Consider the following 25,404-nt stretch of genomic DNA (forward strand, 5'->3'; position numbering starts at 1 on the left):
AAAAAGCAAAAATCCAAACGATAAGGTTTATAGAGAAATTATCAACTAAAAATATGCTTGAACACCAGGGAAATTTCATTCAGTCTGTCTACCCCATGATCTCTCTAGAATCTAAAACAGGATGTCCAATAGAATGTTCTGTGATGACGGAAATAGTCTGTATCAATGCCGTCCACCCGATAGCCAGCCACTAGGCACTTGCGGCCACTGAGCGCTCGAAATGTAGTGTGAATGAGAAGCTGAATTTTTAAGCTTAAAGTGAAATAGCCAGAAGCTCCAGAAGCATAGATCTGTCAAGCCTAGCATGCAGCTTGCAGTGTCTACTACGACCATGAAGGGCGGGTTCCTTGAGACTCCTAGCCCTACAGAATACCTTTCAAGTCCTCTTATTTGGTTCTGTGCGGAAGACTCCTGGAGATAACTTCCACTACTGCAGAAAAGATAAGTCACTAATCATCTGCCTCACAATATGTTATGACTAGACTCCTTTTATTTACCCGGATGTCTTTAAAATCTGGACTTAAACCACCTGCAATACCAGCTTTAAAATAATATTTGGTTCCATGGTACTCATGACAATCTTGCAGGAAGGAAAAACAAAACCCGATTAAGCTTCTGGATCTACCCGTTTATAAGAAACAGAACAATTAAATAAACTACACTATAATGCAGTTAGCAAACTTTGGACTATGGAAAACTATGCATAAGTGACCCAGACTCTTTAAGCAAAAAGTTACAAGGGAAAAAAAAAAAAGATATATGGAAAACTATAGACTAAGAAACTTAAGGACCTTTGAACCAATCACTGTGGACTTTAATTCGCATCTTGACTCTATATATTTACAACGCATAAGTGAGTAAAATATAAAAAATATATATGACAATTAGGAAATGATACATGGCTGAATGGAAATCTCATGATACTAGGGATGTATTGTTAAGATGTGATAATGGCATTATGGTTTAAATAAAGAGAGTCCCTAATCTTTAGAAATAGGTACTGAAATATTTACAGATAAAATCTGTAATGATGTCTGGGATTTGTTTCCAAATAATCCAGAGACAGTTGGGGGACAAAGGAGAGGACTGGAGATGAAACAAGACTGGCCATGAATGTCGAAAGTGAGTGATAAATACCTGAAGTTCCTTCCACTTCTAACTTGCCTACATAACTGAATTTAATAACAGTTTAAAAAATAAAAATGGTATATTCTGATTTCTTTTCATAATAGTGTTTTAAAACATGACTAATATTGTTTACATATTCTCTACATTTACCTTATCTTTACATTTTTATTCCAATTATAACCTTGCTACAGCTTTATAACCTTGTTGTGGCTTAACTATCTTAATTCAAGTAATATTTTTAAGAGTGTAATGTTCTTCTGCATTCTCTAAGTGTGAAATGTATCTAATGTAGGTATCTTAGATTGTGATGCTTGACCAACATTACAACTGGAAAAACAAAGTTAGAACTTGTATGAATCTTATGGCTACAAATAAAGCCGTCTGTCCATCCAAAGAAGTCATGTACCACCCCAAAACAGTACAAAAGATGGACTTAAAGCTTCACATTTTTCCAAGTTTTCTTTCCCTTCATGTCATACAGTGGTACATCAGCATAATGAACTCCAAAGGCAACATACTATACTTTGGTTTCTGTAATGGAGCTTTTCTAAAAGCTTACGCATCAAGCAAATTTTTACCTATCAAATTATATCTTCACTGTACCGGATCTTTCATCCTTCTGTAAAAGAAGTGATAGCTGAAATTGATCTTTGAGGTGAGGATCTATCTTCTCAAATTTAAGCTCTACTAAATATAGAAGAATCTTAAGGTATAGCATATACATAAACTTACGTATCTGGAATGTGAAAGTATCGGTTTTGTACTACGTTGTAACATGAAACGTGTTTCCTCTACAACAGAGTCCACATAACGCCCACAACTTGTAATTCAACATGTACGGGCATCACTGGACCATTCTCCTGCTATAAGTACCTATCTCCTAGTGCTACCATAAGAAAAACTTAAAATCGCCAGAGAAACCTACCCCTGCGTTTCCCTGGGAGCAAAGACTCCGTATTTGCTAATTCAGTGTCCATGGAGACTTTACTAAGAATTGACTGCACCTTAAGCCCCGTCCTCTGCCGAGTTCCAGATCTGTTTATACAATCGATTGCCTGCTGGACATCTGCGTGCTTCGTAACACTGCAAATTCAACGTGTGCACAAACGCAGTCATCATTTTCCTTATCCCCCTACCCAGCCCGGTACTCCAGCCAAGCTCCTCCTCCTGAATTCCTTCTCCCCAGAATAACACCATTGATGACCCAGTTCCTGAAAGCGGAACCTTACAGCTCGTGCTGGAGTCGGCTTCTTCATGTTCCAGGTTCAACAGATTGCCAGATCCCGGCTCTCTTCTCTCTGGACTCCTTTCATTCTACTCATTCCCTTCACCCCTGTCTGATGTCAGTCCTCTTAATCTCTAAGTTGAATGATGAATGACCACGACTACTAAATGACCTGACAGGGCAAGAAGTGGACTGAGAGGAGATGCTTCTAAAGGCACCCGTTTGATTAGGTTTTGCACGGAGGACATTATTTTTCCCTGAAACAACCTCAACAATCTGAGTTTCCCCTGACTTAGCTCTTGCCCCTTTCCATTCTCTTCTCCACAATGCTGTCAGTGATCCTTCTAAAACACAAGTCCTATGGTGTCACGCCTGCTTTCCTACACCTTTCTACCGCATCCACAATAAAAGGCCTACAAAGTCCTACATGATCAGGCACAGTCTCTCTGACCTCATCCTCCCAACCCCTGGCCTCTGCTCGTTCCACATCTGGCTTCCTTGCTATCCCTTAAACACATCACACTCCCACCACAGGGACTTTGCACCTTCAGCTCCCTCTGCCTGAGACAGTCTTTTCACGGGTAGCTTACTGTAAGGCCAGAGAATTCACAACATAAGTCATTCTGCTAAAACGTTGCTTCCTCAGAGAGGCTCCCCCAACATCCCCATGTAAAAAATCACTCTTCTCAGTTTTTCTGTACCCCTTGGCCTGCTTTTTTCCAGACTCCTGAACCACGGACTTTTATTATCTGCTCACTTTTGTCCATGTGTTCCTTATGAAATAAAAACTCTATGAGAGTGAGGAGTTGGTGTCCTTTACATCTGTGTCCCCAGCACTTACAGTAATGCCTAGCACATGGTTGGTACTCAAGTATTTGTTAAATGGATGAATAAATGCCTAAAACCTATGATACATGGTTCCATAATGCCTTAAGGGTAAGCTCCAAATCCCTTAATATCTCTCCTCTGCTTCTCTGTTGGCACCTCCCACCTCCCTCTTTTAAACCATACACTCACAGCTAAGGTAAAGAACAGTGTTGTCCAGAAGCTTCTCTTCACTCTCACTTTAAGTCCCTATCATCCTCTCTACCTCCTTCCCTCCTTTTTTTTTTTTTTTTTTTTTCTAAAAGTTTCATTAAAAGTGTTGAGAGTGATGGCGGGGGGGGGGGGGGGTGGGGGAAGGGATGGGAGAGAATTACGAGAATTACGAGCATGTTCTGCACTGTCAGCTCAGAGCTCACCGTGGGGGTTGATCCCAGAACCAGTGCTCTATTACCCAAGTGTAGTCAGTGAGGGTTTTTTAGGTGAGGAACCAAACTGTGTTTTCTAAGGTATTCTACATATTACTAACAGATAGTTTATTATTTTTAATAGTTTCTCTATGATTTATATAATGATTTATATAAAGATCTCAAACTCTCAGGGGCGCCTCGGTGGCTCAGTCGGTTGAGCGTCCGACTTCTGCTCAGGTCATGATCTTGTGGTTTGTGAGTTTGGGCCCCGCGTCGGGCTCTGTGCTGACAGCTCAGAGCCTGCAGCCTGCTTTGGATTCTGTGTCTCCCTCTCTTTCTGCCCCTCCCCTGCTCATGCTCTGTCTCAAAAATAAACTAAAAAAAATTTTTTTAAATTGAAAAAAAAATCTCAAACTCTCAGAAAAATTACTTTATAATAACAGAACCTAACAACCCAGTGAGTGAAATGTGACCATGATTAACCTAAAACTCCAAGCACATGCCACAGAAAAGAAGTAACTGCCAAACTATCTCATTTGAGCAAATCAGCACGTTTATAAACAGTATCCAAACACAACCCTGTAGACATGTTCAGTAAAATCTCTATACTGTTTTTGTACATAGTATCAGTTAAAAATGGCCAGTAACTAATTTTATCTTTTATCTCAACACCTACTCATCCCCCCGACACACACTATCCTGAATATGACATAATCATTGATATAATTCAGTTACCGAGGGTCTTTGGATAATAGCCATCACTGATGGAAAACATACTATGTTTAATCCTTACAATAATTCTACAAGGTAGTTCTCTCTCTCTTTGTTGTTTAGATGAGGAAACTCGGCATTAAAGACATCAATGACACCCAAGCTCACATTAGTGGGGGAAAGGAAAAAAACACAACCAAAACAATGCTGACAGCCAGTGGAACATTTAACTCGCAACTATCCTAACAAATCTTTCTGCATCATGAAATCACTAAGACTGTAACACCTGCCCCTGGCAACACGGGTTGGCAACACGGGTCCATTTCTTCTCTGCTCTATGACACACGGAATTATCATCTAGTTAGAGCTTCTCATTGGCAACGTCAGGAGAGAAATGTTTCAATAGCCTAAGCTCATCAGCACTGCACAGACTTACCTAAGCTTGACCTTGTGTTAGATCTTTCTATTATTGCATGCTTGCTGGGATTGTTTAACACTGAGCGCTTGGCGAGCGAGATGTCAGCCGTGACCCTTGTGATGGATATCCTGTGGGCGAAAAGTAACAGAAGACCCTGAGGTTACTAGCTGAATAAAAGGGGATAGAAGTACATTCCCAAAATGCATCTAGATTTGAGATATACAGTGAACATTATTTTCAGGTGAAAATCATTTTTAATGAATTGTTAATGACTAATCATTCATTTTGGCTTATCCTGCACCTCCTTACTTGGCATTTGTTGTGTGCTTACCAAGGGCGAAGCGCTCTACCAGACTTAAGAGTCTAGTGGAAGAGATGGGCAATAAATAAGAAAATTAACAAAATAATTAAAAGATCAAGATGGCTGTCAGAGAGAGGACAGATAGGGTGTTGTGACAGTAAGGAATTAGGGGGCTCCTTTTAGGTCTGGTAGAAATGAGAGCACCACAATTTGGAAGCTGGAAACAGTAAGATGACAGACCCAGAGAAGTAAATATCTAAGTCAGTAACGGGAATAGTTGAGTAAAATAGAAGCCTCATGATACCGCTGAAGAAGAAGGCAAAACTAAAAACACGAGGTTTGGTGAAAAGTCTGTTTCCGAGTTCTAGCCCCCCCACCTCCCCTCGAGTCGCCAGGTGATACTCCCTTCCCCGTGTGATTTAACACCACTGGTTGATTCCCTACAGGCAGTAAAATACAGGGCCTCTGACCAGGAGACCCTAGGCAGAGAGAGGACAGGGACACTAGATGGAAAAGAAAGGATTCTAAATGTTGGGCCACCAGCCCTCTTCCCTGTCTTACAGTTCTGACAGCCAGGCTTACTTCCTCCAGGGGTCAGAATGGAAGATCTTTCCATGGGAAAACTGACTACCAAGGGGAGGACACCCCAGGATAACGACATTGGAGGTTTCCAATTAGATGGTCCAGTGAGCCTGTCCTATAGGGAAGCATAAAGCTGACAAGCCCCACCTGTGAGCACAGAATTTCCAAGTGATCACGTGATACCCCCATTCTTAGGAGCCCCACAGCGCTCCCTGAGAGTCTTAGGAAAAGCTCTAACATAAGAGACCAAAACAAACAGAAAAAGCAACAGTATGAATAATATAGTTGATTCTTGAACAACATGGGGGTTTGAAGCACCAACACCCTGTGCAGTCAAAAATCCACATAGAGCTTTTGACTGCCCCCAAACTTAACTAATAGCCTACTGTTGACTGGAAGCCCTACTGATAATGTAAATAAGCTATAAACACATATTTTATATGTTATATATTCTGTATACTTACAATAATACCTAACTTTTTCTTAATCTTCCAGTATTTCTAATTGGTTCACCGGCAGGATGTTTCAAATGGTCACAATTCCTCCCCCCAATTTTCCAATATATTTATTGAAAAACAAAATCTCATAGGGGCGCCTGGGTGGCTCAGTCAGTTGAGTGTCTGACTCTTGATTTCAGCTCATGTTCTGATCTCACACTTCTTGAGATTGAGCCCCGCATCAGGCTCTCCGCTGGCAGCGTGGAGCCTGCTTGGGATTCTCTCTCTTCCTCTCTGCGCATCTCCTGCTCATGTACACATGCTCCCTTGCTCTCTCTTTCTCAAAAAATGAGGCAGAGGCACCTGGGTGGCTCAATCAGTTGAGCATCTGGCTCTGGGTTTCGACTCAGATTATGATCTTGCAGTTTCGTGGTTTCAAGCCTCACATCAGGCTCTGTGCTGGCAGTGTGAAGGTTGCTTAGGATTCTCTCTTTCCTTCTCTCTGCCCCTCCTGCTCTCTCTCTCTCTCTTTCAAAATAAAGAAACATTAAAAAAAAAATCCTCATGTAAGTGGAACCACACAAGTTCAAAGTCGTGTTGTTCAAGGGCCAGCTGTATTCAAAGTTGAAAGCCAGGAGATTATTATATCCAGGAAACTAACAAATTTCTGTTTAGAAACTCAGAATGAGTCGTTGGAAATTAAAAAGTAGAAGTAAAAATTCAAAACAATAGCTGGAACATAAGTTAAGAAAATCTAAAGGATAAAACAAAGCAAGAGTAAAAGGCAAAAAGAGAGAAAATAGAAGGTATGAGAGTTAGAGAATTACCCAGCAGATTCAACTTCCAAATAATAAGAGTCCCAGAAAAAAAGAGAATCAAGAAAGCAGAGGAAAGGAAACCAAAAAAAAAAAAAAAAATTCCATAAGAGTCTGATTATCCAAATTGAAAAGGATGGGCACAAAGGTTCAAAGTTCTACACCGGGACTCAGTCTTCACAAATTTCATGACATGAGGGACAAAGGAAAAAGACAGGTCCCACACTAAGTGTCCTGTAATTCTTTTTAATTTTTTTAATGTTTATTTATTTTTGAAACAGAGAGGCAGACACAGAATCTGAAGCAAGCTCCAGGCTGTGAGCTGTCAGCACAGAGCCTGACGTGGGGCTCGAACTCACGAACTGTGAGATCATGACCTGAGCCGAAGTCAGATGCTTAACCAACTGAGCTACCCAGGTGCCCCACGTGTCCTGTAATCCTTAACAGCAACAATGGAAGCCAGAAGATAATGGGGCAAAAAGTTGTCAGAATTTTAAGGGGAAATTATTCCAATCAGAATTCTATAGCCATTTTAACTCTCAATTAAATGGGAGAGTTGCTTAAAGACACTATTAGATAGATATTCAGGGCCTCCAAAAGCTCTGTACTTTTCTAGGGAAACTACTAGAGGATGTTGTGGACTGAGATGACAGGGTAAACCCTGAAAGCGATCAAAGGATCTAAAGAAGAGGGGCTCCAACCCAAAAGGGGGGGGGGCGAAGGAAACCCCAAGAATAAAGGTGAAAGATGTCGCAGAATGACAGAAGGCCCCCAGAGGTTCAGGAAGTTGAGTGACTACAGGATGCATTTCAATACGCTGCAGGGGTGGGGGGGGGAGGGCGCGGAGTGGTTCAGACAACTGGGGAATTAAGGGCTCAGTTAGGGCCGAATACAGAGAAAGTTAAGCAAGCATGAAAAGTAAAATTACTTATCTCATGGTTCCCATGAGAAAACACCAAAGAAAGAACTATACCCACAAGGTCATAATACATAGTAAAAATGGAACCAGCTGAAATTAGGATTTAACCGTTGGGAGACTGAAAGAGGAGATGTGTGCAGGTATGGGAGAAACAGCTGTAAGATGCAGGAGAGGTAAATATGTTGCAAGGTAGGAAGTCAATAGATAAAGCCTAACACCGAAAACTCAAGTAGCAAATCGAGCACGTTATCTAGAGGTAAGGAGTAACGAAGCAAAAGGGCCACCTAAAGTAGTTTAGAGTGGTTGTCAACTGAAGCACAGGGCATTTGGTAAAATGGGGGAAGGGACTACGGGCTGTTGTAAAGAAATGTGCGTTTATGTGTCACAAAATTCATCTTTCTGGTGACTGATTCCATCAATTTGGACCAAGTCATAGAATCCTCTATCTGCAACCACAGTCATGATAAGAAATAGTTCCATTACCAACACCCCCCCCCCAAATTCCCTTGTGCTGCCCCCTTTATTGTCAGTCTTCTCCCCCCTTCCCTAACCCTGGCACCCAAAGAACTGCTTTTCATCCCTCTGGCTTCGCCTTTTCCAGAATATCACTGTAGCCTTCTGAATGGAGCGCCTTCCACTTCTCATAATGGATTTGAGATTCAGCCACATTGTTGCACATTTCCATTTTTTCTTACTGCTGAGTGGGACTGCTCTTTTTAAAAAAATAAGTATTGGATTTTTGGGCTTTCTGTCCACTGAGGAGAATTTTATTTAACATGTAAGAAAAGCAATAACCAGAAAAGACACTAAAACATCAATCTAAACATCGTTTCATTATTATTTCAAAATGCATTCACAAGTGAAATCAGGCTACAGGTGAAACACCCAATGCTTAGTAATCGTTTAACATGTTTTTGTTTATTTGGGGGTGGGTATAGTAGCTAGGGTGACACAATCTGGGAAGCTCCAGCTGCAAAGGAGGTGACAACGGAGCATCTGCCTGACCACGGAGGGGGTCACTCATCCAACACCGATTTATTGAGTGCCTACTATGTGCCAGCCATGAGGGTGCTCTTCTGGAACTCAAATTCTTGTGGGATGTAGGGAGAGAGGAAGGAAACAGACAGATGTGTGATGCCAGGTGGTAAGAAAGCTATTACAAAAATAATGGAGGGTCATGAAGACACAGATGGGGTGCAGGGCAGGGTACATTTGTGTTCAGGGAAGACCTTTCAGGAAAGCTGACCTTTGGTCAGGGGCATGAAGGAAGTGAGGGAATGAGCCACACGGACACTGTGAGCAGGGTGTTCTAGGCGGAGGGAAGAGTGAGCATCTGAAGTGGGGGGCATTGCAGCAGTACAGCTGGATGGGACCCAGGTACTGCTGGCGACCACAGTCTGGGTCTGGGCACTCCCTGGGAGGCAAGCTGCCCGGTGATGGGCACCGCCCGGGGCACACAGTGGTGACCAGACAGACGAGACCAGAGAGCACCACACAGTCAGCCTGTGGGGAAACTGATTCAGCAGCAGGAGGGGATTTTCTATAATAACACATCCTCCTTCCCTCACATGCTCAGACCTTTGTGCACATGGTATGCTCAGCTGAGGACCCAATGACCTGCTTCGGTGGGCAGCTCTGTCAGCTGTGTGAAGTGGGGTCACTATCCTATTTCAACTCCTTAAGTGTGCCTTGGGGATTGTCACCACCTGGGGTTCCGCCAAAAGAGGGACCTTGAAAATTACAAGGGCAAAATTTGGGGGACGATTCAACTTAGAGTCGTGGCTCTAAAACCTCTCGGAATATCAAAACTGCCATGGAGGCTTTGAAAGTGACGTTAGGTCCTTCCTTAGAGATTGGGTTCGGTCACAGGCGGCACAAAGCCTTTGTTGTTTGCTCTGATTTATTTTTAAAGTGCTGCAGAGGATTCTAATATGCATCCAGGCTAGATAACCACCAGTTGAGAAGAAGCTGTCTTCACATCTAAGGCAAATTATCCACACGACAGAATACAGCGATGTAATGTTTCCCAGGATTATTGATTTCCAGTAAAATTCGCTCACAGAAGATTCAACAGCGTACGTATCCCTACAGTTCAGCTCGCATTCCAGACACTTCAGTGCTGACGGCTAACGTTTGCAAAGTCACTAGGAAGGAAAACCAAATTTATCACTGATGGTAGCTCTCCTTCTTGTCCTCAATTTCCTTGTTAATTACCTGTCAATGTCCTACAAGGTGAATCCGAAGATTGCTTTGTTTACACGACACAGTTGGTTAGGATGGATCTGATTCTAAATGGGCTCCTCCACCGCACACAACAGAGAGAAGATAATGATTTAGCATCTCTTCTTTGACCTGACACACTTTAACGCTATTTAACAGCAAGGATCACGATTCTGACAACTCTCCAGGGCTTCAACAAATGAACCTAACTAGGTTTAAGAACAGAAAACAATTCCTGTCAACAGTCTCTTCCTCACCAACACCTCCTCTTATATTTTCTTCCCCTTGGGCTTCCAATTTTTAAAAATAAATTTAGTTTATTTAATAGATAATTAAGGAGTAGTTTTCCCCTTCTAAAATTCCACGTATAGGGAAGTGATGAGTTTCCTTCCCCTATTCGTGCCAAAACCAAAAGACATTTAATGATTCCGGGACTCTGGATGTCTTGCCATGTGTTAAAAAATTCAATTTTTGCATGGATTTTTGTAAGTGTATCTTATGGACCCTGTTAATTCCTTTGAGGATCTTTACTAGGTGATCCCAAGCCTAGAGTGTTAAACGTGAGCTTTCTGGGTCAGATAAGCCAAGGCAGGCCCATTAATAAAACCACGTGGAAATTACTCCTGGCCAGAAGCAGCAAATCAATACAGTATTCACATATTTGGTTCATTTGTCTCTTAAATGAAATCAGCCTGAATGGCTAATACTTTAGAACATGGGTCCAAGATATACCCTATGGCTGGCATCTGTCTTCCCAATTCAGAACTTACTAGGTTTAGACAGCAAGGAAATACCATCTCATTTCTCCATCTTTGGTGTTTTGGAAAGGACAGTGGGCTAACTCAGTGACAGAAAGCATAGTGCTTTGTCTAACAGAATTTTCTGGGTGTGCATTCTCAAGAAGACCATCCCAAACTAGGATAAATGACAGAGGCAACAACGGAGAACTGAAAAGTAACTGAGCCTGGTCAGGACTATGCCTTTTTCACTTGGCCAGTGCCCGACATGTCGCCTTGGACCAAGCCAGAGACTGTGTTTTCCTGGTACACAGTGAAAAATATTTCATAAAGGTATGGGGAAAAAATCAAATTAGGAGCATTTGATTAGGTGGATCTTGATTACCAAGTCTTTTTTGTACCTCAAATCATAGTGTCTGCTTTCCTTTTCTGTCTCTTTCAGTCCTTTTCTTGTCCTGGCCTCCCTTGCTGAAAGCCAATATAAATTAGAAATGGCTATAGAAGCACGTGTGGTCAAGGAAAAAGCAGTATATTAAGAAATAGAAAAGAACAATGAAACCCACAGATACCATCTATTGTACTTGTGTTGTTAGGATACAAGAAGGAAAGGAGTATCGAGGAGAGGCACCAAATTTGTCTTGTTAAAAATGCAGAGATTTAAACCAGCCCAGGTTGTTCCCACATCCCCTACAATCAACTCTTTGTTTAAATTTCGAAGTCTCCGTTTTAGACTCCTATCATATCTTTGATGCTTCAGGAAGTGGCTTAACCTTGACCACAGTGCCCATTGACTATCTGACTCAAGGCTTCCTTTCAGTGAACTTGAGGCAAGCTCCATAAAGCCAAGGCCCTTGTCTGATTTTGCTCCTTGCAATGCCTAGCACATAGAGTATGCTCAAGAAAACTTGCTGAAGCAAGCTGAGGGGGAAGGGGAAAAGAGGAAAAGGATTCAGTCCAAGCCAATTAACACGACCCACTAGATATGGCCCTGGCTTTGTTACCCATCACTCCTTGTCGAGGGACTTGACTCAAAGACCTCTAGCTAGCTTGCCTTCCCCATGATGCTGTACCACACCTTGATGTCTGGACATGCCTTTCTAATTCGAGTTGGTGAAATCTTAGCTACCACTTTAAAACCTTTCCTAGAGAGGACATCCCTGTCAGTGTTCCTCCCTCCTCTCTTTACCCCAGACACACACATGCTGAGCTGCCCTTTCATTCACTTTATATGTCACTGGTCGAAATTTCAACTGATGGTCGACACCTAAGGTCCACAAAGACAGTGAATGGCTTCAACATCTCTGCGTTTCTCTAGCAGGACACATATAGGAGACATTCATTCAACAGTCACCCACAAGTATTGTTCACAATGGGCACAGTTCCAGGCACTGAGAACACAACAGTTCATATAAGAGATTTAAAAACAACAACAACAACAACAAAAAACAACAAAAAAACAAAAAACCTGCCCTCATGGAGTTTACATTCCAACTATGGGAGAATGACAACAAACAAAATTAATAAATACATAAAAGATTCATGGAAAAAAGGAAGGAAGAGGGGATGGGTGTGTGTATGTGTGTGCACATATACCAAGAAGAGTATCTGGCACGGGGAACTGCAAGTGCAAAGGCCCTGAGGTGGGCATGTATCTGGCTGTCTGGCACACTCCCGGAACAAGGAAGTCCGTACAGCAGGAACAGAATAAGCAAGTGGGAGAGCGTAAGAGATGAGGTCAGAAGTAAGGCAGGGTGTGGGGGTGTGCGTGGTCAGACCAGAGAGGGTCTTAAAGGCCACTATAAGGACTCTGATTTTTACTCTGTGTAAAAAGAGAAGTCACGGGATGGGTCTGAACCCAGTGATGGGAACCGGCTCACAGTTTAACAGGGTTGTTCAGGCTGCTGAATTGAGAAGAGACATTAAGGAAGCAATGTTAGAAGCAATGATACCAGTTAGGAGGCAATTTATGATAATAATCCAGGGAAGATGATGGGGTCTTAGACCAAAAGGATAGCAGAGGATGTGTGAGAAGTCGGTAGATTCTTGATCTATTTTAAAGATACAGACAACAGCATTTGGATGTGGAATGTAAGAGAAAAAGAATAGTCAAGAATGATTCAGGGCACTTGGGTGGCTCAGGTGGTTGAGTGTCTGACTCTTTTTTTTTTTTTTTAATTTTTTTAATCTTTATTTAATTTTGAGAGACAGTACAAGTGGGGGAGGAACAGAGACAGAAAGACACAGAATCCGAAGCGGGCTCCAGGCTCTGAGCTGTCAGCACAGAGCCTGACGCGGGGCCTAAACCCACAAACCGTGAGTTCGTGACCTGAACTGAAGTCGGATACTTAACCGACTGAGCCACCCAGGCGCCCTGAGTGTCTGACTCTTAACGTAGGCTCAGGTCATGAGCTCACTGTTCGTGGGATCGACCCCCGTGTCGGGCTCTGTGCTGACAGCCTGGAGGCCACTTGCGATTCTCTCTTCCCCCGCTCTCTGCCCCTCCCCCCCCAAAATAAATAAATAACCCTTAAAAAAAAGAATGATTCAATGATTTGCGGCTAATGGGTATTAGAACTAAAAGATGAAGCAGCTATACCTGAGGTGTGGAAGACTACGAGAAGAGCAGGCTTTAGGGGAGTTGGGAGGTTCAGTTTGAGAAATCCATTGGACATCTTAGTGGTGATCCCAATAGGCAGCTGGGTATGTGGGTCTAGAATTCGGAGGACAGACCGGCGAAGGAGTGCTATTTAAAGCCTTAAAATGAAATCATTCACGGAATGAGTGTAATAGAAGAGAGAACACCAAAGGACTTAACCCTGGGCTCTCCCAGATGTCTAGCTGATGAGAAAGAACCAGCCAAGGAGAGAAAGGAGACAAAGTGAGATAAAAGAAACACCAGGAAAGTGTGCTTGCAGGGAGCAAGCAAACCAAGTACTTAAATGACGATGAGGCAGTCCAACATGTCAGTTACGAGGAGGGCTGAGGATTCACCCCTGGATTTAACGATGGTGAAAGTCACGGACGATCTGACAGGACTAGTTTGGGCTGAGCGATGGATGCGTAACTGGAGTACACTTCAGTATGAGAGGAGAACAAGTGTGTACTCCGTGCTCAAGGAGCTTGGCTGTAAAGAAAAGGAGACAAATGGAGCAGCCAGAGGGGAACAGGCGTTGGAACTTTCTTCAGAGGGAGAAAGTACCTTTTTAGATGCTGATGGAGTTTCCATTAGAATGAGAAGTAGCGATAAGGAGAAAGGAAAGGATTCTCCAGCTGTGTTGGGGTAGGAAGGGATCTAAGTGCCCAAGTCGTTGGGTTGGCCATTGCTAGGAACGTAGTGACAGGGAAAAATAGAGGGCATTCCAGCAAACAGGCAAGTGGGGCTCGGTGTGGGCGTGGGGACTCTAGAGGTTCTCTGTTTGCCTCCATGGGGGAGACAGATGACAAGGGGCTTGGGAATTGGTGAGAGAGGAGATGGTACAGACGTCAGAAAAGTGAGAAGACGATGTATATTGTATCTGTGCAGCATTGAGAGCCAGCTGACTTTAGGGTGATACTAGTCAACAGGCCAAAAGCTTATAGGTGCAGGTGCAGGGACAGAGAGCTGGCTAGGCCAGGGCTGAGGATGTGCTGAGCCAGTATGACAGATATTTACTGAATCAGAGTGAACTGAATGAGACTTCTTGCCCATCACCATAGAGACCTCAGAGGGCATTTTTCTCTCGGGATCACACGCCTGTCCCACCCGGGTTGTGTCATCGTCGAGGAGAAATCCACAAAATCCAGTATCCTGAAATACTCACCGCCCTTCAAATCTGTGTTTTAAAAAATCAAACAACGCTTTTTGCATCATATCTGTGACCTGCAATTGAGCAAGCAATACATTAATTAATAAGACACGATAAAAATAGTACTAATTAGGATAAAACGCTTCTACGCCTCAGACTGTTTAAAAACCTGTGCTTCCCCTTTGGAAAAAGTAGCATGGGAGACTGTCACGTTATTTCCGTTGCTGAGTTGTGGTAGCAGTGACAATTAAAAAGGGAACGTCGGGGCGCCTGGGTGGCGCAGTCGGTTGAGCGGCCGACTTCAGCCAGGTCACGATCTCACGATCTCGCGGTCCGTGAGTTCGAGCCCCGCGTCGGGCTCTGGGCTGATGGCTCGGAGCCTGGAGCCTGTTTCCGATTCTGTGTCTCCCTCTTTCTCTGTCCCTCCCCCGTTCATGCTCTGTCTCTCTCTGTCCCAAAAATAAATAAATAAATTAAAAAAAAAAAAAAAAAAAAAAAGGGAACGTTCCCCCAACTTATCCTGACGTGTTAGTGACAATAGCATGACATCGCAAGTGGTTTCGGGCCACTCTCCGTTTGATACTATTTCCCCCCAGGCTGAGTAAACTAAAGCTAGCAACATCTCCAAAGCAACAGCCATAAAAACAAAACAGAACAAAACAGGAAGCACTATGTACCGCAGCCCGGAAAATAACATGCTTCGCTGCTACGAGCTCTTTAAGGTCCCCATTCAAGAGGGAGGTGGAGTCACAAAGCAGTGCTGCTGGTGGAGGTCACGTGTGCTCCGGAGGGCAGCCACTCACCTCATAGCCCTTCAGAGATGGGCCCACCAAGACCACGGGTCGCATAGAAGGTACCACGTCATAAGGAGGAGTGTGCTCTGTCTGCAGAGAGAGAGGAGAGGACTTCAGATGGTTAAGAGGCAGGGGGAGCTGAGATATTTTAAGTATAAATTGTTCTTTCTGAACTCTGTCATAGGAGGCACCGGCTTTCCAAAAATTTTTTTTCTTTTCTTTTTTCTTTCTTTCCTTTCTTTCTTTCTCTTTTTCTTTCTCTTTCTCTTTCTTTCTTTCTTTCTTTCTTTCTTTCTTTCTTTCTTTCTTTCTTTCTTTCTTTTATTTTTCTTACTTGCCTCTTTCCTCAATAAACCCAAGCAAAGCACGGTGGGCTTATTTTCCTAAGGTTTTTCAACTTACTGGATTGTCTACAGTTTTCTTGCTCGCCTCAAGAAATACTACTGACATATTAGTTCCTAAAGCAGGAAGTGCTGCTTTTCAGCAAAATCTAGTTGGAAGGACAGAAACATGCCTCATGCAGAAGAAGTGTTTAGGCTGGACTGGAGGTTAATACTGCTTTTTAAATGCATTTCAGAGTTTTCTGAAGAGCTGAGTGATCGGACTAACGTGGTTAATTGCAGAGAAAAAAAAAAAAGGTCTCATTAGCTTTGCATCCTGAATGTTGGTCTTACCTGGATAAAACCTAATTTCAGAACATTGTAACGCCCATTACCAAATACTTGCAAATCCCTATTTTACTGTGAGAATTTAAATTAATAGGCAGGCCTGTTCTAAGGATCCCTATCACAGGTTAGTGATTCATGGTTTTGGATTCGGGGTTTCTCTACCTTGGAACTTGAAAACTTAAAATGTAGCCTTTACGTGCCTTGGAAGAAAGGGGGTTAATGTGTGATAACATATTCAAGCATGCTGCAGGGGCCTCAAAAGGTTCATTATCAACTCGCACATCTAATATGCTTCTCATGAGCGGCCTAGGTCATGTCTCTGTTACATAACTAATTCATGCCTTTCCACGATAGTTTCTTTCTTTCTTGGAAGAACAAGGGAATGAGCTACATTTTGTAGCAATTTCTAAAACTTCCAAAAAGTTTCAGCTTTAACCGCTTCACATAAAATGATCAAAAATTTTCCCCCAAAAAATCAGGTAACAGCTAATTTGTTTGATCACATTAAAACTGGCTATTTCCATAGCAGAAAATGCTTACACGGACCCCAGAGGACTTTTTTTAATGCAAAAGAGAGAGAGAGAAGATCTCCCACAGTGAGGTACACAAATCATTAGTATCTGAATCTTCCTGCATTAAGGAGTGCCTGAAAACTATATGTTTAAAGAATCACACAGACAAAAAAAAATTTTTTAAACTATTTTAAGAATTTGAAAAACTGATGTACAAACATGAATGCAATTTCTGCATCAGCCTGTTGCTCAAGAACAGTGTATGGTTGCTTAAAATTGCCCACTGCAAACTTTCTGACGTTGACTAAACTTAACTTGCTTCAGGTGGGGGCTGGGAGTGGGCGGTAAAAAACATTGTAGTTTCAACCTGCAATTCCGCCCATAGTAGAGGACAGATCCATTCTGGGGACAAAAATAACGCTGCCATGTGCTGTCCAATTTTACTCCTTAAAACTTTAGCTAGTGTTCAAAATTAATTTTAATAGACACAAGAAAGGTAGAATACATTTTCAAACAGGAAAAAAAAAGAAAAAAAAACAAGACAAACATAATACAGTAACAGCACAAATGCCACGAGCACCACTCTAAAAGCAACCTAAAAGATGGAAAACAATCTTATCGGTGAATGTCAGGTTGGCTTTTGGTTTTTGAGCTCTACATTGAAGTTCACCACATAATCAGTAACACAAGAAGAATGAATACCAGTGCCGAAGGCATCATAAGCATATTTGTTATTACATTGATAACACCTGGGATCATACTGAAACTGTTTAGAAGCCGAGTCCTTATAACTATTCAGTAGAAGAATACCTTTTCCACTGTTGGGATCAGAAATATAAATTGCACATATTTCAGCAACGGCTACCAAGAAATTTTATTTCAAGCCTGTAAGGGTTAAGCGGCCCAGGATTTCATACATAAGGTCTTGGTTCCTTCGGTCTGTGGCTACCAACTAGCAAAGGGTTACCCATGCCGGTCATCAATCAGCTTCGTATTCGATAGGGGAGCTACAGAAATTACCTTATTTGATGGAATATTGGTACTTTGTGCCCTAGTGATAACGACACCATCATTTTTATCTACCCTTTCCCGCTAGCCCTATTTTGTTCCAACTGTGCAGCTGAAAAAATCGTGGTTCATAGACATCCGTAAGGCTTGGGAATTTAAGAGAAAGCAAACTTCAAAAAACACATCTTGACTAACGTGGCTTTCGTTCAGGTCACTGCTCTGTAAGATCCAGAGCATCTGAAGGATGCAGATTTTCTAGGCATCTGTGCTATGAAGACTGGTAGTCACTTGGCTGCAAGTTTTAGCTGCGCCGAGAAGACAGGACCAGCGAGATGGGCCCACTGGTGTGGACGTACATCAGGCTGGGGCTGTCCACGTTAACGCAAAAATCCAGGTTTTCATTTTTGCCTGGAGTGCTGAGGTCTTCTATTATAAATGTAACCATCAGTTATTAAAAAAAAGAAAAAGAAAAAGAAAAACACCAACACACTTCACAGTTCAGCCTCGGACACTTCATGGATGATTTTAGAGTTCCTCCATGTAGCAAAATGCTTGCATCCATGTCACGATGTACCCATCATTATGCTGGACATGGTGATGCTGGGAAGTAGGATTCCAAAAGACAGCACAGCAGTAGGCTGTGCAAAGTGGTGTGTGTGAGAAGAAAGGACTGAATGGCGATTGTGTGTGTGTGTGTGTGTGTGTGTGTGTGTGTGTGTGTGTGTGTCAGGGGTGGGGGGAATGTCTTTAAAAAATAATGCTTTCAAGCTACAAAATGTGTGAAAGGAGACAGCCTTTGGAGTGAAGGGCACTTGGGAATACCCTGGTTTCCAGTCAGGGGACAAGGAGCATCACTGTGTGGCACCTTGGCGGGCCGGTGGCAAAGGCTCTACGCACGGCCACCGCCCTGTTATCCAACAGGTGAGATGCTGCGACCTGACTATGGGAGAAGGCAAGAACATCGGGAGAGGATTTATATATGACAATAGGAAAAACTCACAGTAAACCGCCAAAACAAGCCTGCAGTTTTCCACTGGTCTTGTTCATCTGCAGAGTTTGCACCTAGTGGATCAGAAGTTTAAATACTGACTAAATTAAAAATTGAATCATTTTTTTTTTTTTAGTACAAGCTATTGTATCTGGATATCATCAATCAGAATCTAATCATGGTTTTAATATGCTTGATATAAGTTAAATTTCTGGAAAAAAGAAAAGAGACAAAGACAGACAGAATAAGCATGCACAATACAGGTGCATTATATGGACTTGTCAGTGTTTTGACATCTTGGAAGGTTTAAACAAATTCCCTTGGTGGTAGATATTATTCCATCAAAAAGGATAAGTACTGTAATAGCGCTTGAACAGGTCACTCCCTGAATTTAGTCAGTTTGAAATGCATGGACTCCATGAGCTTGTTTGATAGGTTCTTTTCTTGGGACAGAAATGACTGCGTTTAATAAAACCGTGGGACTTAATGCTAATGATGCCAGTGGCAGGATAAACACAGCTTATGTCAATGTAAACTTACCGATCTCTGCTTCTGCTTAGCTACAGCAGCGTGGAAAAGAAACAAAGAATAACAGAGCATGCACGTTATTGGCTTATCAAAAGACGCAGACAATCAACAGGACGAGAAGTGTGGCGCAGTGCGGTTGAGCAGGTGAGCAGACGGGAGCTTGGAAGTTAATGTTACCTTCTTAAAGAAGGGCATTCTTTTCTCTTTGGAGTGGGGTGACGTTACACTGTTTGCACTGGGTTTGGGGGAGCGGTGGTTTGCTGGAATATCATTTTCTTCTGCATCTAAGCCAGTAGCATCTATGTCTATAGCTATATACAGACAAACAATTCAAACATCATCAGGTAGACAGGAGAGGAAAAACAGGTTATAAAAAAAAAATAAAATGAAAGCAAATAAAACTAACCATAGTAAAAGATCTATCACGAGTGCTCCGCACAGTAAACAAAGTAAAATTTCAAGGTAAAGCACGTTAAGAATGCCATGTAATCAAATCGAACACCACCGAAAGATCCCCTTCGTGATAGGTTTGCTTGAACAAAGTTACGCTAGATCTCTCGGATAATATTTCCAGAGAAACATTTTTAAGGTGTAGCTTCAAACAGAACACTGACATTTTTCCACATCAACTGTATATAAGTATGGTACAGAACATTTGGCTTCACGTCTCCCGATACTTAACTCAGCTTTTAGATAATGAGGAACTACTCTTGGAAACCTTTATCACGGTGTGCCCCAGGCTTCTGAGTTTTGCTTGATGTTGTGGGAAAATAAGGGCAACGTGAAAAGCTTCGCTAAAAATGCAACAGGAATTTGAGCGAACGTGAGAATAGAAAATCCTAAATTCAGGCAACGCAAAGAAAGGAGTCGTACACGAGGCAAATGATTCAGGGAGTGTTCCTGGAAGGACAGCATTAAAACTATTTCAAGATGGTTGTATCCCCCTCATTAGTTATTAATTAGAAAGCACTGGACCCCACGATCTCCAAATGAAATGATTCTAATGACATATGGGGACTTCTAGTGATTTGTGTAAAGCCACTGGATCTAATAAGAGAGGCAGAGAGGAAGGACACAAAGACCCAAGAGAATGTGGCACGGGTCTCCTTGTCTGGAGAGCGAGAGGTTCAGGTGTGTGGTTCAACCTGATTTCACGTTTAAAACCTTCTGCCTTGAAAACCGGAGCACTTAAAGATTAAGCGTTAAGTGAAAAATGATCCATAATCTCATTTTGAACTGTATAAAATGCTTCCACGTGCCATTACTACAGAATTTTCTCCACTGCACAATCAGGGCTGGAAAGTATTTGGAAGATCGCTTTCAACCCTCTTATTTTTAAGGCTGAGATGATAAACTCCTAAAGAGTTTCAGGGACTTGTTCTTGGCAAAAAACTCAGCGGGGCCAGGTCTCGGAACCCAGGTTTGCCTCTGCGAGCCCCTGCCCCGTCCCCGCACCCCGCTGCCTCTCCAGGTGAGCCCTCTCTCCACCAGGTACCCTTCCTTCTCCAGTCCCCTGTGCTTTCCAAGAGGGCTTGCATCCTCACTGTCAGGGTTCAGGAAGGTACCACAGAGGTGAGCTCAGGAGAAAATCAGTCTATGCTTTAGTTGAGATCATGGAAAGGAATAGGAGAAAATCTACTCCGTCTAACAAAAACCCACAGTATCTTCAGAGATATCTTCACTGCCATCTGGGCATGACAGTTCGGTGCTGCAAAGCCCCTACCATTCCTTCACGCGAGGAACACATCGGGTTCACGCAACGGCAGCCGCTGCTGACCGTTTCGACGGGGGCAGGTCACCCGGCAGCCGTCACATCACTCTTCAATTCTGAAGCGATGACGGATATTAGGTGACTCAGCCTTTTGAAAACTAAATGAAACGCTCGTTTAACTGTTCCTTTGATTCATCGGATTAGGTCGGAGGCAGGCGATGAAGTAACTCCCTGGCACTGTTTGCATGATATTGCACACACCAACTACTGCTTGCGGAAAGAGGAGGTAGGATTCTCTCTCTCCAGTGAAGGTAATAACAGGCTGAGTTAATTCCAAATATTTAGTTAGACCTCCCTAGTAATGAAGTCTTTCTTTGTGCAGCATCCATGCATACTGAGGCGCTAAAAGGCTCAGCATGTAGTGTTTGATGGAAACACTATAAAATGTGCCCACGGGGTTGAATGGATGCTTTTGTACAACCCTGTAAGGTTTTCCTTGTCTCCCCACTTAGGAAGCAGGTTGTTAGTGTCTTCCTGGATACGATGGAGAGGATTGGGGTCAGTTTTTCACGATTTCTAATACCTATCTTAACCAACGTCAGATCATTTTCCCTTCCGGTGGCACGTGCCCATATACTTTTACCTTCCTCATCTTTTCTTGGGCTTATAAAGGCGACCTTCTGGGGAGAGTACTTCCTGAGAGCCTTTCTGAAATCGAGGATACCTACTGGCATGTCAGAATTGACAGGACCCTGGGATTGCAAAGTTCATGAATTAGATTTTATGATTTGGCCATTGAATCTGGTCTGCTCTGATCAGTGCATGGGCTTTTTTTTTTTTTTTTTAATCCTTGAAATATTTTTTTTTTTTTTTTTTGAGAGAGGGAGAGCATGCATAAGTAGGGGAAGGGCAGAGAGAGAGGGGAGGACAGAGCATCTGAAGTGGATTCCATGCTGACAGCAGAGAGCCCGACGTGGGGCTCTAACTCAAGAAGCAGGAGATCATGACCTGAGCTGAAGTCGGATGCTTACCTGAGCCACCCAGGTACCCCAGTGGATGGATTCTTTTTTTTAATTTTATAGTAGGAGTGGATATGCATAAAAAGTTCAGCTGTGATACTGCCCAGATGTTTGGCGACCCACACATAGCCTCAAAACCTGAGTCAGGTTTGAAATTTACCTGTATTTGGACACAAGGGCTCAAAATCCCCAACTGAGAACTTTCCAACTGATTAGTTCTGACTTATGGTTAACTTCAATTTAAAAGCCATCAGGGTTCACTCTGAAGCGCAGAGAATTCTAAAACATTCGGCCAGAGTTCCATACGCTTTATTAGACTCAGACGGTTACCCTTTTTCTGTTTTATACTTGTGTTTGCAGACCTTAGCAAACATTAGTATTTACGTGGGAAAAACTACTTCCATAAATATGAAAATAGCTTCTTTTATTGGTCCTCACTAGAATGATTCTTTTTTTTTTTTTTCTGGTAGAGAGCCTCGGAAACATTTTTTGAAATCTAAATTGTAAACTTCACCTTAAGACCCGTGGGTCAGGTGGAGTGGCGTCCTGGGGGGACCCGTGTGGGCATATGCGTGTAAGTGTAGGGGGGTATGTGTTCTGTAACTGACTACCACCCAGTCACTCAGATATGAAGTGGAAATTCTTCCTTTTCCAAATCCTTGAGAACCTCCAAGAATATGTACTTTAGGCAAATGCTTATATTCCTTGGCCTAGCGATGGGTGAGGTGAATTGTAGACAGGGCCTCTGGGAAATAAAGATAAAAGCTACCTTTGCAGGCCAGTCCACACTGGATGAATTAGGCAGTCTACCCTGCAGGTGGGGTGGGGAAACATCTCTGCAGAAGTTCTCCAAAGGTTTCCTTCAGAGAAGTTGAAATATGAAAATTATAGCAGGTTCCTGTTATAAATTTTGTGGTTGGCCAATGTCTCCAGTCTTTTCAGTCCCAAGTGTTTTCTATTCTTGCTATTCGTGAAAAGGTATTGCAAAGCCCTGTATTCTGTATAAAACCTGTGTCAAGTTTTAAATCATCTTGACCTTGCTGTAGTAACTTGAACTTTAGTTTTAGTGATGACGGACACTTGCCTGCAAAAATGAAATGTTATTTTACAAACACACTAACTCACTCTTCAAAATGCACGTGGCCTGCTCTCACATCGCCAAAACCATTAGAAGGCCACAGCCCAGTTTATGGAAATGGAAGAATCTTCCTCGTCTACAGGAGTGGTGTGGACTTCTGGGCACGGGGCTGCAGTTCTGTCACAATATGATGTGACATTTCCCCATTTCAGGAGCCTAGTGCCAGTCCTCTGGAGCCTCTGAGACAGTCTTTAAGATATATATGAAGGGTACAGCTTGATATCATAATCTCGGTAACTTTACATATTTGAGAAGGTGTGGAGATCAGCCTCCTTTCCCCTGTGTGTTCAGTAAGTAGCTACCCTCCACTGATGAAGGGAAGGCATGAGCCTTACCTAACATCTAAAAGGGCTTCAATTTTCATTTCAAACGTACGATTTTACTTAATTTCGGACAACTCAGAATTACTGCAAGCTGTACGTACATGGTTTTTGAAATCAATATGCATCCTAAAATGATTTATTTCTTATTGTGCTCAGATTTTGCACTTAAAGAAGTTGTATCATTTTTATTAAGAAGCCTTTGGTCTCTGAAAGCCACCAACATTCAGCAAGGAGGCCTGATCAGGAGTCCGAGGGGAATCCTGTTCTTAAGACATACCAGTTAGAGGGCACCTACTTCCCTACCTTCTCCGCGGATGTATACGCTTCCCTCTTCCAGCTTCCTTGGAATCACACGAGGAATCATTTCACTCAAACGCTCTGCTGGTAACTCCTTGGAGTCCTCCTCTGAGTCCCAATTGCCTCTCTTAGCAAACTAAGATTCTGATACCCCTGGGCTTTCTGCAGTTCTACCAACTGGCCTCCTAATTATATAGAACTCCAAGTTCTACAGAGAATGGTAGAGTTGCCAGCTTTATTTTGTTTAATGTATATTTATTTTGAGAGAGAGAGAGAGAGAGAGCAGGGAGGGGCAGAGAGAGAAGGAGAGAGAGAATCCCAAGCAAGCAGGTTCTGCATTGTCAGCACAGAGCCCAATGTGGGGCTTGATCCCACGAACCATGAGACTGACCTGAGCCGAAAGCAAGAGTCGTACGCTCAACTGACTGAGCCACCCAGGCGCCCCCAGAGTTCCCAGATTTACTAAAGAAAAATACAGTCCACTTTGAATTTCAGATAAACAATTTTTTTTTACTGTAAGTATTTCTCATACAATATTTACTTATACTAAAAAAATTATTCATTCTTTATCTGAATTCAAATTTAATGTGGTGTGCTTCTCCACTGCTTTAGAAAGAAAACAGTAGTTACTCTTCTTATGGGTGTTTCTGTCTTTTTCAATATTTCTACATATCTCTTAAATCTTCCAAAGAGCCTTTTGGGTAAAGCTCGTGTCAGACCAATCACTCCATCATTTTATTCTCCTTTCCTTGCCTTTCCAAAGCATTTATACTTCTTTTCTTTTTATTTAACAGTGAGGCCAACGCACATTACCCCGTGTCTGATGGTGGGTATTCACCCATTTACTGCCCAGGACGAGGTGCTGGGCACCATGTGAAGTACGTAGGGATAAAAAGTTAAATACATTCATCACTTTGGTCATCCAGGCAACTTACAGCGAACACATTGACATATTTCCTTTTTTCCAAGCCCTGCCAAAATTTCCCCATATTGTTTCTTACCCCATGTGAGCATTCTTATGTCCGACCAATTTGAACCTTTCTAGGGTTCAGGCGGTGATTCTGGGTATGTAAATTCACACAACTAGGTCAGACTGGGGAAAGCATGAAATGCAGAATGTACCGTTTCGCACTTATTACCTACTTACCGGACGATGGAGGTGTAGATTTTCTGGAACTAGGTACTATGTCACCCAAACTGGATGATGAATTTCCTCCTGATTTACTGAAGTAAAGCAAAAATACATGTTACACCTGACGCTTATTTCAGACATTAGAACATTTCTATTGCTCAATAAACATGATTAGTCACTGTCTTTTTATTGAACTTTAAACTTGTCTTTCCTGCAAGGAGGCAAATAATAATTTCCCAGCGGAGATTCCTGGAGTACTTGAAACAGCCATGTAATAGTCTCTGTTTCAAGTTCAAGGTTTAATTTTAAAAGGCCCTGAGAGAATGGAAGAGAACTAGGGTAATATCTGCGGCCCTCACACTCTCCACCAGCATCACAGAGAGATGACAGCAGATGCCCTTTGCTTTTTATGTTAGCCACCTTCTCAAGTAATGCATAGAACCTTAAAGTTAACACCAAAACTTATGACTTCCTTCTTGTGTGGTTCCTGCTTCTCTGTCTTAGCTGGGTTACTGTCAGTGTATTAAGATTGAAAGTACGCAAGCTTTCGTGAGCAACCTACAAAAGAAAAACACGGCAATACTCAACTTGCTACCCTTTAAAAGATCCACAACGGAGCATGACACACCCAAGTGTTCTATGATTTAACCCTCTGATAGTAGTTAGTATTCGGAACGTGTCTCCAGCCTGGCTACCACGGAGGATTCAACTTGGGGATTTTAGGCACAAACTGAAGAGCGTGTGCTTCAGAACCACCAAATTCTAAAATCCGAAAC

The 25,404-nt window shown here is 42.6% G+C and overlaps 1 protein-coding gene across 12 annotated transcripts in view; it reads right to left on the reverse strand.

The window, feature by feature from the left end:
- Positions 1–25,404, reverse strand: part of CACNB2 (calcium voltage-gated channel auxiliary subunit beta 2) — a 386,015-nt gene that overhangs the window by 7,931 nt on the left and 352,680 nt on the right. For 7 of the 12 annotated variants that reach the window (XM_019460627.2, XM_019460629.2, XM_019460635.2 and 4 more), the window contains 5 exons: positions 24,644–24,720; positions 19,186–19,319; positions 15,314–15,394; positions 14,526–14,584; positions 4,733–4,842 (listed from right to left, as the gene is read on the reverse strand). In XM_019460627.2, the coding sequence (XP_019316172.1) occupies positions 4,733–4,842; positions 14,526–14,584; positions 15,314–15,394; positions 19,186–19,319; positions 24,644–24,720 (461 nt within the window). Of the gene's footprint in view, positions 1–4,732; positions 4,843–14,525; positions 14,585–15,313; positions 15,395–18,492; positions 18,555–19,020; positions 19,041–19,185; positions 19,320–24,643; positions 24,721–25,404 lie in introns of all 12 variants that reach the window. The other 5 variants (XM_019460630.2, XM_019460637.2, XM_053895601.1 and 2 more) reach the window with 2 other exon arrangements.

The sequence above is a fragment of the Panthera pardus genome, unplaced genomic scaffold (assembly GCF_024362965.1).
Source record: "Panthera pardus isolate Hobbes unplaced genomic scaffold, ASM2436296v1 HiC_scaffold_6, whole genome shotgun sequence".
NCBI lineage: Eukaryota > Metazoa > Chordata > Mammalia > Carnivora > Felidae > Panthera > Panthera pardus.